The sequence below is a fragment of the Meles meles genome, chromosome 20 (genome assembly GCF_922984935.1).
Source record: "Meles meles chromosome 20, mMelMel3.1 paternal haplotype, whole genome shotgun sequence".
Lineage (NCBI taxonomy): Eukaryota > Metazoa > Chordata > Mammalia > Carnivora > Mustelidae > Meles > Meles meles.
In genome coordinates this window covers 30935033-30950172 of record NC_060085.1, presented here as the reverse complement: position 1 = coordinate 30950172, position 15140 = coordinate 30935033, and the positions used below count along the sequence as shown (strand labels likewise).

The window sequence follows — 15140 nt, the reverse complement described above, 5'->3', positions numbered from 1 at the left end:
CTTTATAGTTCCAGGCACTGGAAGGTATGGAACCATCCATATATTGGGGATCTTTTAGAACAGTGGTTCTTGATTCACTTTGCAGAGGATCTTTCCCCCCAAGGGACAGTTGACAATGTCTAGAGACATTTTTTATCGTCACCCTGGGGAGGGGAGGACAATAGTGGTACTAATGTCAGCTAGTGGGTAGAGGCCAAGGAAGTTTCTAAATATCCCACAATGCGTGGGACAACCCTCCACAAAGTCAAAAAAAAAAAAAAAAAATAAAGAAACCTCCCAGGTGATGGGCTGAATTTCTCCTTTTTACTTAGATTTTTTGTTTCTTTTACACAAACTTATTCTGTGTCTGGAGGCAGAAGAGTTGCCACCACTGATTTTCACCTTGTACAATAGTAGTTCTCACACTGTGGTGTACATAGAAATCACATAGGGAGCTTGTTTAAAAAGAGAGTACTAGATCCTAGCTTCAGATAATTTGATTCAGCCAGCCTTAGATGGAACCAGGCATCTGGGCTTTTAATCAGTAATTATACAGCATTTGGTCTTCAGATCTTGCTTAGTTAAGGCCTTGGTTGTCAAACCTGGCTACACACTAGGATTACTTGGAGAGCCTAAGAGATTCTACTGTACTGGCCCCACCTGCAGAGGTTCTGACTTATTTAATCTGGGATATGGTCTAAGCATCATGTTCTGAAAATCTCCCTTAGTGATTCTAATATGGAGCAATGTTTAAGAGCCACTGATTGAGGGTGTCTCAGTCCGGTGATTGGCCAGCTCTCAATTTTGGCTCAGGTCATGATCCTGGAATGGAGCTCCGCCTTGGGCTCTGCACCTGTCAGGGAGTCTGCTTGAAGATTCTCTCTCTCTCCCTTTCTCTCTGCCCCTTTTCCCATTCACACGCTGTCTCTCTCTCTCTCTCGCTTGCTCTCAAATAAATAAATAAATAAATCTTTAAAAAAGAACCACTGATTGAGGGAACATGAGTTTGGGCAAGCTCTTTAAACTGAACCCATTTTCTCAAAGAGAGAGGGAAAGAAAAAGAAAATGTGAGTATGTTCAGCTGGTTGCACTTGGCGATCATAAAACCCACAGATGTAAATCGCTATATCTTCTAATTTTTAAATCAGCTCCTAAGGTTGCAGTACTTAATTTTCACCATAATATTTTTAGTATTCTTTCTAGATGACATTTAGATTAGCATCACTTTGGTCACTGTCCCACAGTGACAAGGCAATCAAACAGCTCCGATGATTGCAAGTTGCGTCAATGTTCCTTGGATCCCTTTATTATTGGGATTGGAAATTTTTCTCATTTACATTATTATTTAACATTTCTTGAATGCCAGTGCTGCTCTTCACATATGGCCTGTGTAGAAAGTACATTGTATCAGCAATTAACAAATCCATAATGCCAACCGCCCCAATCCAAAGTAAGCTGCATAGATTAATGAGTCTGCAAGCAGATGTAAGAGAGCAGGAGTTCTAGAAATCTTTGAAAACGCGTCCCAGGATTCTTTTGGGAGATGTGTCTGGAGCCAAGGTGCTGCTTCTGTGCAGAGACTCTGTGATCCCTGTGGGTTAGATTTGAGTTACTGAACCATCCGATGGAACTTAGTTTTCTCCTCTGTTACTACACCAGTCCCCCTAAGTCAGTGAGTAATTCCATCCACCTGGCTTCCCAAGGTAGAACCATGGGAGCAGTCCTTCTCCCTCAGCACATGGCAAGGATTCAGTTACTATGCCCGGTCAGTGCCCTTAAGTATCTCTCAAGCCCATCCACTTCTCCTTCTCTTCAGTACCACTACCAGAGTTCAGGTGTCTGTCTTCTCTCCCCTAGAGCACAGAAAATGCTTTGTTGATCATCTCCTTGCCTCTAGTGTTGGTTCCTCATTCCCAATCCATGTTGTATAATATTTTCTTTTATTTCTCTTTTGTGAATGCCTTCCTGGAAGTAAGTCAGTCATTTTTGCACATGTAAATGTTTCTCTTTCACTCCAGTCTCATCTTTCTCCCCATTCTCTCCCTCTCTTCTTATTCTCACTTCCTTCCTCTCATCTCTGTCATACACATACACTCCTTAAGATATGATGTCTAGTGCTTTTTAACTCTCCCTTCCCAAAAGAGGGGAGGGAGAAGATTGTGTAGTATGGATGATTCAGTTTTACTGATCTCTGAATACAACACTTCAGTAGCAGGCAAGCATGGATGGGGGAGGACAGTGACCCCCACGTTCTTGGTATAATGTTCCACACTCATATAAGACATTAGTGTGTTTGGGGAGGTGTGGCTGATTGGCCTTCCAGCTTTGAGCAGGGATTGCATACATAACTGAGTCATGCTCTTTAAATTCTATTTTTTTGAAGATTTTATTTATTTATTTGACAGAAAGAGAGCACAAGCAGGAGGGGTGGCAGGCAGAGGGAGAGGGAGAAGCAGGCTCACCGCTGAGCAGGGAGCCCAATGCAGAACTCGATCCCAGGATCCTGGGACTATGACCTGAGCTGAAGGCAGACATTTAACTGACTGAGCCGCCAAGGTGCCGTGCTCTTTAAATTCTAAAGAAGCAGCTTATCTAATAGGAAATACTTGGGGGTGGGGGTAGGGAATCAAGCACATTTCAAGCAAAAGTCTGCATCCCACGGAGGAATTCTCTTTAGATCTTATACTCAAACTTCTAAGCCATGTGATTCCATTCCTAAAGGAAATTTGCCCCATGAAAACAGCAGATTTGGGGCACCTGGGTGGCTTAGTCGGTTAAGCGTCTGCCTTTGGCTGGGGTCATGATTCCAGGATCCTGGGATGGAGCCCTGCATTGGGCTTCCTGCTCCATTGGGAGCCTGCTTCTCCCTCTCCCTCTGTCTGCTCCACTGCCTGCTTGTTTTCTCTGTCAAATAAATAAATAAAATATTTAAAAAAAAAAAAACAGCAGATTTTCCAACTCGGACATAAACTCTTGTGCTGAATGATCTGTTCCATTGGAGCAATCTTTCTGGCCCATAGCAAATCATCAAGTAATAGCATATCCTTTCTAAAATTTCAACATGTTTCCTCATCCTCTGGTCATTGAATTCACTGGAGTGAAAACATATTTTCAGATGTCACACCCTTTCCAGGGTGGGTGTGACATCAAAAAGCCACACATATTACTGGTGTAACTACTCAGAAGTCTATACATAAAGAGTAAGGGTAGAATCTAAAGCCCAGTTGTCTATGTTTGTCTAGAAATGATTGAACAAAAAACCTATCTCTTCTCCTATTCCTCAAGGAGAAAAATCTGTATAGTATCAATTTGGAAATTGATCCTTCTCTGGGGAAAAAAAAATACATGCTTTCCTGCAGTGCATACGTTTTATACAATTTCTGTAATCACCTCTTGGGTTCTCCATTCAACACCTGGACTGAGCCTAAACCACTTTGACTCATGTCTCTATATCAGTAGTATCCATATTCTTTGAGATTTTTTCAGTAGGGAGAGATTTCAAGCACTCCCATCTTTAGAGAGAGCAAAGATACCTTCTGATTTTGTTGGGTTTTAGCTACGTGTTTAGAAAAACAGAAAACAAGTCAAAGAGGACCTCACTGATATATTTTTGCCCTCTCCAATCCTCTTTCTCAAATTAATAATAGCCAACATCAAGAAGCTTCAATGCCCTTTTGTAAGGTTGTAGAAACTGCTTGTTGTGGCCTTTGTGAAACAAACACTTTGATATATTTGTTTTAGCAGCGTGTCTGAGCCCCAGGGCATCAGGGCATAATTAGAAAAGGGGTTTGGGCTGGAGGGAGAGGAGAGGAAAAGGAAAGGCTGGGCTTTCATAATGAAGCAGTGGCTATTGGATGTGAGAGTTCTAATTACAGTGTATAATTAAGCTAGAGATTATAGAAGCCATCCAGATGAGCAAGCAGTGATGTCTCCTTTTGAGATGATAATGTTTTGGTGTTCTCTTGAATTTGTAGTTATTAGCCACTTGAAAGAAACAAAGGAAAATATTCCATTCTAGGATTAAATTCAAAGGTATTGCTCCAAAAGTTGTAAGGAAAAAGAGTTGCTAGAAGTCAGTTTAAAACAGAGGTTAAGAGAGTGTGTTTGTCCTAAACGTTCTATTTAGGGAGCATTGCAAGGAACATCTACTAAGATATTCTGTCCCACTCTGGCCCTTTAAGTTCTCATGTTTCTGGGCTGGAACAATTTAGTAGCAAGTAGGATTCAGTTATCATGCTTGTTTAAGGACATTTGCAGGGATCCATAATGCGGTCTGCAGGCATGCATCCATTTGGAGAGAAAGAATATATCATGTTTACGGTGCCTACACCAGCATATGTGGACATTTGCATTTGGAGAGAAAGTATATTCCCACTTCAGCTGGAGTTCTACCCCTTGTTGGTAGTGATTGGAGCTTAAAGCTGGCTGTATGCAGAGAAGTGGACCAGATACTCTTCCTCTTTTGAATCCATACATTTTCTTTCCCACCTGGGTTCCACACTTGATCACTAAATAGATGCAATATCAGAACACATCTGTCACTGTAAGCTTTGAGTTAATTTAGTGACCTGACCTTGAAAAGATACCTAACCTTCCAAACAAGAGTTCTGTGTCCCAGCTTTCAACATAATGTGGAGAACTGGGCCAGCAGCATAACAAAACACTGGGAATCTGTGAGCTCACTTGGGTATGTAGGGACAGTTTAACGACCCAAGGAGATAAATTCACTTTCACAAAGCTGCTGCCACTTGGTTTCTTTGACTAGATTATTCACACTTAATTTCAAATATCAAAATAAAATCTTTCACTTAATCATATTCAATTACTCCAGTAATAGACATTAATTCATAAGCTCTACCCTGGAAGCATTTGGGGAATGGGGAAAACACTCTGTGTAACTAGTAACTTAAAGGATGAGCAGCTGGGTTATGGTAGTTTCAGTCTGACAAAAAAAAAAAAAAAGGAAAGACCCAACTCTAGATAAATTATTATTTGTGACATGGCTCAAGATGGGAGAGTGTGAGGAGAGTGAAGGTGACAGAACTGCTGCTGACCACGGTGACAAGGACTTGAAGAGCAGCCGACATGACATCTTTCCTATCGTGCTGCCGAAAATGTCAACTTTGTGAAGGACAGTGAGAAAATGGTTTGCCGAAAACATGAAAGGTGGATTCAAGAGATGCCTGCTGTATCAGATGTGATATAGTCTGTCATGGCTGAGAGACCCACTTCTGGTGGCAGGGGTGTCCTGCAAGTGGGGGAGCGTCCAGTCTCTGACAGGGCTCCAAAAATGACTGCACTTGACCTGCAGGTGGTCTCAGGTTTGCAGGATCATGATATACAAGAAGTGAGCTGTTAGCCAGTGTGCAGTTAGGTGGAACCAGAGACCCGGGACCACATTTCCTTGTTCTCTGTGTGTGTGTGTGTGTGTGTTTGTGTGTGTGTATGTGCACGCACGCACACACACGTGCACACACGGGATTTTAAAGCCAGGTTCAACGACATCACACACTTCTACAATGAAAGCACATATCCCCTCCTTCTACTAAAAAGGAGGAGATATGTGCTTTATGATCTCACATCAGATTAGGATAAGTAACGATTAAGTCTGGATCATCTATCATCTGAGTTTTTTGGGGTGTGATGTTGGGAGCCTCGAAGAAAGGGAGAGGAAAACTGGAATCAAGGCAGCTACAGAAAAGTAGGTAATAGGACAAAAGCAGCCCTTAATGGCATATTAAAATAACCTGGGGAGCTTTAAAAGTGACAGATGTCTAGGCCCACTGCAGACACATTGAATCAAGAGCTTGAGGATGAGACCTCTCAAAACTTTCACATGGTTCTAAAGTACAGCCAAAAATTAAGAACTACTGAACTATGAGGACGGTCTGTTTGGTCAGGGCACAGCTGCTAGGGTGAGGAAATTGCACCTGTTTCTTCTATCTTTGCAGTATTTACTCTGTGTGGTTTCTCCTTGTGGTGTCCGGTTAGCTGAGCTTAGGTCATAGCTCTGCTTATATGTGCAGTGACCATGAAAGGCAGACACTTATTTATAGGAAGGCCCTTAGAATAAACAGCAGGAAAATAGGATAGGATCCCAGTTTACCCGCCCCCCCCCCCCACCAAGAATACTCACAGTGCGGCCAAGGTCATTACTCCAAAGGACATTCAGGTGTTAAGAGGTAACACTGGATGCTAAGAAGCCAAAAAATAAGAGGGCAGAAAATGCACCATTCAGGACACAGGAGAATGGGGGATTTGGGGCTTCTAAATATATGTTCTAAGTAAAGACCCATCTCAGCCTGGAATTTACTAGTTAGGAACTTAAAATCCAACTTTATCCCTCTTCTCTCATTCTTTGTGACTCCTTAAGTGTTAGAAATATGGGGAAGGGAGCAAGATGCAGAGCCAGTTTTATGACAATTATAGAATCATCTCCAAATGTTTCCCAAAGAACAAACAAACAAACAAAAACAAAAAAAACCCAGGGCTCCTGAGAGACACCAATATAGTTCCTCTATTTATTTCACAACTAGCACTGCTTGGGATGATACCTTGAAACAGTGCATACACCACACTGTAGGGGATTATGGCTTTATAAATGGACCATTACATTTGGAGAAGATCTCTGCTTCCAAACTCAATCTAATCCAAGGGAAATTGGTAACCCTGAATCAAACATACCCTTTCAGCCACTAAAAGAGCCACCCACCAAATATTTCCTTGCTCTAAAGCAGAGTTCTCAAAGTGTGGCTCCTGCACCAACAGCATCAGAGAACTTGTTAGAAATGCAAATTCGTGGGGCACCTGGGTGGCTCCGTTGGTTGGGCACTGACTCTTGTTTTCAGCTTGAGTTGTGATCTCACAGTCAGCTCTGGGATTGGCAGGGAGTCTGCTTGAGATTCTCTCTCTCCTCTCCCTCTGCCCCTCCTCCCACACTCTTATGCTCTCTCTCTTTCTCTCTCTCTCTATCAAATAAATAAAGATTTAAGGAAAAAAAGAGGAAACGCAAATTCTCAGCCCCATCCTCCAGGTAATTCTGAGGCATGCTCAGGTTTGAGGGTTACCTCTCTAGGAAAAGTATTTTATTACTTCTGTGAGAATAGGGTTCCCCAAAATACTGAGCCAGGATTTTTAGTTAGTAGCTCCATAGAAATATAAGCCTGTGTGATTAACATTGACACGTTATAGGGATCAACAGAAAATAAATTGATATTTGACAGAATTTTCTTCCAAAAATAATTATGTGAAACTCAACCCCAAAAAAGGATGTATTTTTTTAAAAGATTTTATTTATTTATTCGAGAGAAAAAGAGAGAAACAGCACAAGAGGGAGGAGGGTCAGAGGGAGAAGCAGGCTCCCTGCTGAGCAGAGAGGCAGATGCGGGACTCAATTCCAGGACTCTAGGAGCATGACCTCAGCAGAAGGCAGCTGCTTAACCCGCTGAGCTGCCCAGGCACCCCCTAAAAGGATATTTTTACTTTCTGATATAATTCTAACCTATGATCTTTGGCAAATTTTATTATTCCTGCATGTCTCTTCCTCAGTTTGTAAAATAACATCCTCTGTCACCTGTACCATTCTAGCATGACTCTGGCAGCTGCAAACAAATTTGCATTCAATGTCAAATCATAACTTTTTTAATCACCTGTTTTTGTTGGTGAATTCTGTACTACTTACCTTCCAAACATAAAGTTAGTTTGTTTCATTTATTTTAAGAGAAAACCATTCACACTGACTTAGGTAATTAAGAAGCAAATTAAAGAAAAGAATACAACAATTTTTAGTCATGTACCTTTTTTGAGTAGTGAGATTAATAGTGTTCAGAAAGGAGTTGAAGGAGAGATTGTCAGTGAAGTGGAAGTGGCTGCTACCTTAAATAACCACAAATATGAAACAGAACAAAAGGGAAAGAAATATAATCAAATTTCATGTTCATAATAATACCCTTTGCGGTGAGGATTAACTGAGAAGGCCAGGCACACGCTAAATGCTTAGTTTTTATCATCTCAAAAACAAATCCAAAAGTTACTTTCTAATTGCCTAATAATTGCCTTAGAAGGCTTATTGAGTGAAAAGTGGGTGATTTTCATCAAGGAGACTTCTGTCTTGATAATAGCCACACACATCTCTGGGCTGCCCATGTGAAATGGTTTCCGTGTTTTTTCCTGTCATCTGAAAACTCCTCTTTGTAAATTATACTTTTTAAAGATTGATTCTATTTATTTATTTACTTACGTACTTTATTATTTCTGAGAGAGTAAGAGTGTGCTTGTGCGTGCTAGCAGAGGGAGGGGGTGGAGAGGAGGGAGAGAGAGAGATAATCTCAAGCAGCTCCCCCACTAAGCATGGAACCCCACACAAGGCTCGATCCCAGGATCCTGAGACCATGACTTCAGCCCAAATCAAGGGCCAGTTGCTCAACACGCTGCACCACCCAGGTGTCCCTGATTTGTAAATTATATTTAATAGCATTTTTCTCTGGGCTAATGCCCTGCTAAGAAACCAAATGCTTGAAATGGTTTCCATTTTCCCAAATCAAGTGAGTGCATGCATATTCCAATTGTATAAGTGTGTTCACTGCATTAGAGAGCTATATTTTGTGTAAGCAAAGTCTAAATCTAAAAAACCATACCTAAAGAAAGTTGTAGATTATAATAGAAACATGAGAAGCTACCACAAAAAACTGTCACATGTATTTTGTGCAGGCCAGTGAATTCATCCTGAGATTTAAATACAGATTCATGGATATTTCATTGTAAAAAAGTGTTGTTAAATAAACTTGGTATATAAACATATAAGATTTTTCAAGAAATTATGAAAATAAGGGCATATTCACAGATTCCAAAACCTACCTGATATTTACCATTTGGTCTTATTTCTTCCTTTAAGTTCAGGGGATTGTAAGGAAATGGATTTTATAGAATTTTACTGTTTAGTGGTGATTTTTATAATGTGGGGGAGGGGAAGTTTTCTTATTTTTTTTTCCCTCCCCCAACTAGGGCATTTTTAATATTGAAAAAGAAGGGAAGCTGACCAATTAACCCCTAACAGGAGGTGCATTGCTATCATTTGCCAAGTCTTTTGTGCAGTCAGACTGGTCTAGTATACAGGATTTTCCCAACTTATGCTGGATCCTTGAGAAGGCCTATAAATAAGACCATTTGTTTGGTCTCAAGATGACTTGCATTTGCAAACTGAAGAATGTTCCAATAGAAGTTTCATGGTGACACACCAATCTGCAAACTGGCTCAGCCAGTAGTCAAAACAAGTCACTACGGGATCTGGGAAGCTGAAGTCTTTGAATGGGTCAGATTATCCTACGTCTAATTTGGCACAGATAAATTTAGGCTATAAATATGCAGCTTCCCTTTGTATTTTCAACTTGAATGGTCCAAAGCAAATAGGAAAAATGTGTGTGAATCTAATGGTGATTTAGAAATATGAGAATTCTGCAATTAAACTGAAATTCACTTATTTTTGCTAAGGTCCTTTTTATTAAAATGAGCAATAGTTCACAAACATCAAAAGCATCATATGTGGTTTGTTCTTTTTTCCCAGCTCTATTGCGGTATTAACATATACCATGTATCAGTTTGAGGTATAGCATGTGATAATTCGATTCACATATATATTGTGAAATTGCTATTATGACAAGGTTAATTAACACCTACATCCCCTCACAGAATTACCGTTTGTTTGTTGTTTTTTGGGGGGGGTGATAACATGTAAGATCTGCTCTCTTAACCACTTCCCAGCATGTAAATAAGGTACTGTTCCTTGTAGTCACTGTGCTGTACATTACTCATCATATAGTTGGGAGTTTGTACCCTTTAGTCAACAGCTCCCTATTTCCCCTACCTCTCAGGTTCTGGCAACTATCATTCTGCTCTCTATTCTTAGGAGTATGATTTTTTCAAATCCAACATGTGAGAATAGAGTATTTGTTTTTCTCTGTCTGACTTATTTCACTTAGCATAATGCACTCAAGTTCTACCCATGTTGTCACAAGCAGGCGTTTCCTTTCTTTTATGCCTGAATAATATTCCATCATCTAAAAATCTATTCCATAATATATTTACTTAATTTACATAATATATCCACTCACTTCCTTTATCCATTCATCCATCAATGGATGCTTAGGTGTTTCCATCTTTTGGCTGTTGTAAATAATGCTGCAGTGAACATAGGGGTGCAGATATATCTTCAAAACAGTGATTTCCTTTCCTTCAGATATATACCCAGATGTGGAATTACTAGATCATGTGACAGTTCTATTTTTAACTATTCGGGGAACCTCCATACTGTTTTTCGCAGCGGCTGTACTGGTTTGCATTCCCACCAACAGTGCACAAGGATTCCCTTTTCTCTACATTGTCACCAACATTTTTTGTCTTTTTGATACTAGCCATTCTGACAGGTGTGGGGTAATATCTCATTGTGGTTTTGATTTGCATGTCCCTGATGCTCAGTGTTATTTTTATGTATCTTTTGGCCATTTGTAGGTCTTCTTTGGAAAAATGTCTATCAAGTCCTCTACTATTTTTTTAATTGAATTATGTGGGTTTTTGCTATTGAGTTTTGTGACTTCTATATTTCTGTTATCTATTATAAGATAGAGGGTTTGCAAATATATTCTCCATATTCTCCCATTCCATAGGTTGTCTTTTCATTTTGCTGTGCAAAAGCTTTTCATTTTGATGTAGTTCCATTTGTCTGTTTTTGTTTTTGTCGCTTGTACTTTTAGTGTTATATCAAAAAAATCGTTGCCAAGGCCAATGTCAAAGAGCTCTTTTTCCCTGTTTTCTTCTCGGATTTTTACAGTTTCTGGTCTTTTGGTTAAGTATTTAATCCATTTCGAGCTCATTTTTTGGGAGTGATGTAAGATAGGAGTCCAATTTCATTCTTTTGCATGTGAATATCCAGTTTTCCCCAACACGATTTATTGAAGAGACTATTTTTCCCCATTGTGTGTCTTTGGTTCCCCTGTCAAAAATATTAGTTGGCCATATACGCAAGGGTTTATTCCTGGGCTCTCAGCTCTGTTCTCTTGGTCTGTGTGTGTGTGTTTTCATACCAGTACCATAGGGTTTTGATTACTATAGCTTTATCACAAAGTTTGAAATCAGGAATTGTGATGTCTCCACCTTTGTTTTTTTTAATCAGAATTACTTTGCTATTTGGGTCTTTTGTGGTTCCATATAATTCCATTTTAGAATTGTTTTTTCCATTTCTGTAAAAATCGCCTTTGGAATTTTGATAGGAATTGCACTGAATCTGTAGATGGCTTGCGGCAGTACAGACATTTTAACAGTATTAATTCTAACAATCCATGAATACAGGATTATCTTTCCACTGATTTCTGTTTTCTTTAATTTCTTTCATCAGTGTCTTTTAGTTTTCACAATGTTTTGTAGTTTGTTTCTTCAGTTAACACACGAGTGCTTAAGTTAATCTCAACATGTATAATTGTAAGCTGGAAATTGAGTCACTTAAGAACATTTAACACTGAGAAAGACATACATTTACAAAGCACCTGGTTTTTATAGAAATTTGTGTCCATGATTCAGGGTTCCCAAACCTAGGAGCCTACAAGAGAGATACAAATTAGAGATATGGACAGGTGAGTGCCTACCCCAGCTAAGAAAGTAGCTTTTACTTGGCACTCACCAATTAAAACACCAGTTGTTCTGAATTTTGAAAAGAATTGTGTTATAAGACTTCCCTAACTTTGAAAATGCTGGCAAAGAGTTCAAAATCTTAAGAAGCCGTGAGCCAAACAAAAGGTCTAGAAACTGAGCCTTACAGCCACCAGTTTGTACATTTTACCATTTCATAATAAGTGAGCGACAGTTCTACAAATGTCTCCAGACAATAATTCCCAAAATACCCCATGCCCCTTAGTAGCCAGAGCTGAAAAGCAGGACTTCTCCTAAGGTCACATCGATCATTATAGTCATTCTTTTAAAATGGACAGTTTCCTCCTGCTAAAGATTTGATTGCGTGGTGTCAGCATATGAGGTTCCCGTCACTTCATGGCATGTCTTCTTTCAGGCCTGATGGAATTGGAACCGTGACTGTTGAAGAAAAGGAACGTTTTGAAGAAATCAAAGAGAGACTCCGAGTTCTGCTGGAAAATCAGATTACACATTTTAGGTGAGGATCTGGGTTGAGGGGCTTATTAGGAGGGTGACACTGGGGAGAGGCAAATAAAGGGCTTGATTTTCTCAGACTGTTAACCTATCAGGAGACACATTGGAGATTTAGAAATAACTAAATGGAAGAGAAAACCAGTAGGACAGCCTTCCATGATAGCCAGAAGACTTTGTGTTCTTAAGTGTGTTTTATTTCCACTGAAAGGACAGAGCCCTTCTTGCGCAAGCTGACTCTGGTCATCAGTCTATTCTTTTAAAATCCATTAACAAAGGTGAAGGTAAAGTTTCTTCAAGGTTCCTAGATCAGTGAAAAATCCTGAGAATCAGATCACATGAACAGGGAAGGAAGGCAGTGGGACCCACACGAGAGTCTCCACTTTCTCCCTTACCTCAGAAACAGGACTAACTGTCTATGCAGGGAAAGAGAGAAACTTAGATCAGCCTTGGAAGATTGACTTATCCCCACACACGCAAGGCAGCAAGCAGGTCCAAGGCTTCAGCCTTATACCGCATAGCCCACTTCTCCCTTGCAGCCAACAGACATTTGTAATGCTGCATTGGTGGTTCTAGAGATCCTGAAATTGTAACTCAAAGATAGTAAAAACATTTATAATAGCATAGTTAATAGTTGCTTTTTATTAAACACTTCCTATACCACAAGATACAGGATTAGAGGGTAATTAGGCATTAACTCAGTTTTTTATTCCCAGAACAACTTGGTAAGGTCATTATTATAATCCCCATTAAATATAAATGAACCCAAGGCTGAGAGAGTTAAGGACTTGTGCCAGACCATCCACAGGACACCTGAATAGGTCGTAGTCGGAATTCAAGTAGTCTCTGCTGGTCCCTTTGTACCATAAGGAACAGTGTCTGGAGGGTTCTGTGACAGCCTGAAATAGTCAATGGAACTCTTAGGAATCCACGACATAGTTCCATCTGCGCCACCAAAATCCTCCTGGACAAATTTTTATTGATTACACACTGTACACAAGAGGTATTGCCAATAACAAAAAATCCAATAACAATTAAAAATCACAATTAAAGAAGGACACTTAGCAAAAGCATGAATTTATTCAAAATACACTCCTTCGTTTCCTATAGTAATCCTTCGGAGACTTGAATAAGTGTGTTTGGATTTTAACCTGTTTCAACTAATACTTTTTTAGTGCTGGTCTCTGTGATCACATAGAAGGTCACATGAGAGCTAACAAATGGTTTTCCTTCACAATAGAAATCTAAACAGAGCCTTATGTCATCACTCTAAATATTCTTTCTGCTGCAGACATTTGCAGAGTCTCTCTTTAGTCATTATTCACACATACACATATATACATTATATACACACATATATGGTGTGAATTCAGATTAACATAACACAACGTGACAAAATAAAAAGCATTTTCTGTTCCTCAGAAAGAGTTGCTATAAGAATCAAATCACAGCATATTTCATGCTAAAATGTAATATATTTGGGCAACCTGAAGAATTTTCTCTTTTTTAGGTATTGCTTTCCATTTGGTCGACCTGAAGGTGCTTTAAAAGCTACTCTGTCGCTCTTGGAAAGGGTAAGAATGAAAGTAAAAGACAAATTACATAGATACAGATATGAACATAATCATAATGAAATATCATAGTTGAATGACCTAGTTTGTCATTTTTCAAGGCTTCATTTACCATTCATCAAATACCAGAATAAACGTGAGGAACCTGCCAAAATTCTAGATACTTTATCTCCAGACTCCCAAATAGTTAGCATATATTGAAGATATGTTCCTGGCCCTTCCCCGATTCGTAGATGGGCTTTGCCATCCTATCTGTGTGTTATGGTTCTGTGTTTTCTCTTTAATGATGGCTCTCAATCAATATTAAGTCACAAGGAGGCATTCACAACTCATTTTAAACTCAAGCTCTTTAAGAAATATAAATGAGTAACACATTTGGTTGAACCATCTCAATAATCTTTCTTTTTTTCACCAAAAGGTTTTGATGAAAGATATCGTGACCCCGGTACCACAAGAGGAGGTAAAAACAGTCATCCGGAAATGTCTAGAGCAGGCTGCTTTAGTCAACTATTCCCGGCTATCAGAATATGCCAAAATCGAAGGTAAGGCTCCCTTCTGCCCCCAGTTTTTATTTAAATTTTGGTATGCCTCCCTGGGGAAGAAGAGTCTGTCTTTTCTAATGGGCACCAGAAAACAGTGGTCCATCTGAGTATGTTAAAAAGCACTTGAAATGTGAAAGCTTCCTTGGCTGTGGCCAAATAAATGAATGAAGAACAGGGGCATAGGGAACCGTCTTTTTAAGGGAAGAATACTGAGTGTAAGATGTGATCAGGTAACTAAGGTCCTTCTGAGAGTCTGTGTTGGCACTAAGTTTGCTCTGTGACTAAAGTTTTCCTATGAAAGAGTTCTGTAGGATTGTTACCTTCCTTAAATAGAGGAAAACAAAGCCCTTTGTTGTCCACTGTTGATAGCACTGGAGGTAGAACAAGCATGGAACAAACAACATCAAGATTTTGCTTAACTCTTTCTTGCCCCTTGAAAGTATCGTCTTTAGTAACATTTCAAACTTGATGGCAGGTTAGTGTCCAGCTGTCTCTGATGGATCCTGGTTTGCTTTAGATCTCATTCATTCTTGTTGCTCCAGACCTAGGATGGTTGTTACCACTGCCCTTTCAAGTTTTAGGGAAGCAGGCACTGATGATCAAGTAATCACCCAAAACGCACTTTGAGTAAACTCTACTTGAGAAGATATGGTTCTTTGGGACCTATTCATTTGCAAAGGTATTAATCACTTTTCATTGTTACCCTGTTGGCTGCTATAGGGTGATTTGAAAACCACACCCAACTTGACCAGTGGTGTAAGTGTATAAATGTGGAAGTTCTGTGTGCAAAACTCAATGTGTCCGCATTCTGGAATCTGATGTTCTCTCACATGTGAAACACCTGACTAAAACCAGCAAATGCCCATTGTCTGCCTTCAGGACTTGACTGGGGGGAAAA

The 15140-nt window shown here is 39.7% G+C and overlaps 1 protein-coding gene across 23 annotated transcripts in view; it reads left to right on the top strand.

Annotated features, from left to right (window-relative positions):
• Positions 1–15140, top strand: part of CADPS (calcium dependent secretion activator) — a 483094-nt gene that overhangs the window by 350568 nt on the left and 117386 nt on the right. For all 23 annotated transcript variants that reach the window (XM_045990930.1, XM_045990927.1, XM_045990929.1 and 20 more), the window contains 3 exons: positions 12035–12136; positions 13640–13703; positions 14119–14242. In XM_045990930.1, coding sequence (XP_045846886.1) covers positions 12035–12136; positions 13640–13703; positions 14119–14242 — 290 coding nt within the window. The remainder of the gene's footprint in view (positions 1–12034; positions 12137–13639; positions 13704–14118; positions 14243–15140) is intronic.